The following is a 2,205-nucleotide window of genomic DNA, read 5'->3' as shown; positions in this document are numbered from 1 at the left end:
CGTTCCAGGCGCTGGAGCTGCCCTTCCTCCTCCTGGAGCTGTTCTTCCTGGTATTGTCCATCCCGCTGCTCCCGGCGCCTCCTCTTCTCCTCCCGTTCCAGGCGCTGGAGCTGCTCCTCCTCCTCCTGGAGCTGCTCTTTCCCCTGGTACTGACTGTCCCGCTGCTCCCGGCGCCTCCTCTTCTCTAACTCCGCACGCCTCTTCTCTACCTCCTGTTCCAGGCGCTGGAGCTGCTCCTCCTCCTCCTGGAGCTGTTCTTCCGCTCTCAGCTGCCTCTCTCTTTGCTCCCGACGTTCCTGCTCAGAGGCCTTGGCATAGAGTCGGTTTTGGCGTCTCTCGGCTTCTTCCTCCGGCAGCCACTGGACTTTGAGGTCGCGGCGCCGCTCCTCCTCTTGCCGCTGCCGGTCTCGTGTCTGTCGCCGACGAGCCTGCTCCTCTTCGCGTCGCTGTCTTTCCCGCTCCTCCTGGAAGCGATCGTCGACGTCCTCATCCCGCAGCTGACCGAACCTGTCCTGACGCTGCAGCGCCTCTTCCTCGAGCAGCTGCCTCTCTCGCTCCTGACGCCGCTGTGTCTCTTCTCTCTGCTGTCGGCGTCTCTGCTCTTCCTCCAGGAATTGGCCATCCTCCTGCCTGCGGGGCTTAGAGTAGAGTTTGTTCTGCTGACCTCGAACTTCTCTTTCCAGTTGCCACTGCAGTCGGAGGCCGCGGCTCTCGCCCTGCTCTCGGGCCTGTCTTTCTTCTTGACGTCTTAGCAGCTGCTCTTCCTCCAAGCTCTGCACTGCACGCTCCTGCTGCCTTTCTTCCCGGCGCTCTCTCTGCCGCTCCCTTTGCTGCCTCTCCTCCTGCTCCTGTCTTCTGTACCCTTCTTCTGCGCGCTCCTGTCTCTGTTGGCTGCGGCGACGCTCTCGTTCTAGCTCTTGTCTCTGTTTCTGCTCTTCTTCCCGGACCTGCCTCTCTCTCTGTCTTTCCCTCCCGGGTCTTTGCAGCTGCTCTTCCTCCAGGCGCTGCCTCTCGCGCTCCTGGAGATGTCTTTCTTGCTCTTGTCGCTGCAGCTGCTCTTCCTTAGAGGCCCCTGGCCTCTCCAGCTCCTGGCGCTCTTCGCTACGCTGCGGCTCGCGTTCCTGTTGCGCTCGCTGCAGCTCTTCTTTCTCTTGGAGCTGCCTCTCCCGGGCGCCGCGCCTCCTCTGGTCTTCCTCTTCTGACCTTTCCCTCCTTTCCTCTAGTTTAACTCGTCTCTTCTCTTCGTTCCCCGTGGCCTGGCTAAGCGCGTAATAGCAAGCTTGAGCTATTTTGAACACTAGCAAGAGAAACTCTTTGAAATCAACACGCCCGTTACAATCTCGATCTAGAAGTTGCAGGACCAATTCCACGGTCTGGGGGTCATGTGGTCTCTGTAGGAAAATAGAGGGAAAAGAAAATTTTGACAATCTAATTCAAGTTTCTGGATCCCAAGAATAGTATGAGAACTTTTAGTGACCCCTGTATGTTTTGTGAGGTTTTACTACCTAAAAGATTCTTTTTCAAGCAATATGAATATCGCCTAGAAGACTTCGGTTCAACTCCCACCTCTGATGCTTACAACTTGTATGACCATGGGCAAATCATTAGTCTCCTCTGTAAGATAAGAGGAGTCGGACCAGATGGTTTTTGAGGTCCTTTATAGCTCGTGATCTATGATCCTATGTACTCCCACTTCTACTGCTTATTAACTATAAGACCTTGGACAAGTCACTAAAACTCTGAGCCCAAATTTCCTCAACTCTAAAATGAAGGGGTTGACCCAGATGGTCTCTGAGATCCCTTCCAGCTCTCTCTCAGTGATTCAATATTGCAAGTCTTGTTGTCCCTCTGTAAGGTGGGCATTTTATTTTAAAGGTCATAGACACTGGGAATTGTCATGTCTTCTTGGTGTTGTTCAGTCTTTTCAGACTCTTCATGTCCCCACTTGGGGTTTTCTTGGCAAAGATACTGGAGTGGTTTGCCATTGCCTTCTCCAGCTCATTTTACAGATAAGGAAACTGAGGTAAACAGGATTAAGTGATTTGCCCAGGGTCATACAGCTAATAAGTGTCTGGGGTTGGATTTGAACTCCCAGTGCTCTATTCACTGCATTAGCTAGCTGCTCTCAATTGTCCTATCTAGTATCCATCCATCCACCATCTATCTATCTATCTATCTATCTATCTATCTATCTATCTATCTATC

At 52.9% G+C, this 2,205-nt stretch overlaps 1 protein-coding gene across 1 annotated transcript in view; it reads right to left on the bottom strand.

Annotated features, from left to right (window-relative positions):
* Positions 1–2,205, bottom strand: part of LOC114042950 (trichohyalin-like) — a 7,669-nt gene that overhangs the window by 1,964 nt on the left and 3,500 nt on the right. Inside the window, exon 3 of the mRNA XM_027861727.1 lies at positions 3–1,391. Coding sequence (XP_027717528.1) covers positions 3–1,391 — 1,389 coding nt within the window. The remainder of the gene's footprint in view (positions 1–2; positions 1,392–2,205) is intronic.

Source organism: Vombatus ursinus, unplaced genomic scaffold (genome assembly GCF_900497805.2).
Source record: "Vombatus ursinus unplaced genomic scaffold, bare-nosed wombat genome assembly UNPS02014768.1, whole genome shotgun sequence".
In the NCBI taxonomy this organism is placed as follows: Eukaryota; Metazoa; Chordata; class Mammalia; order Diprotodontia; family Vombatidae; genus Vombatus; species Vombatus ursinus.
The sequence above is the reverse complement of the archived record's forward strand: the minus strand, read 5'-3'. Positions and strand labels throughout refer to the sequence as shown.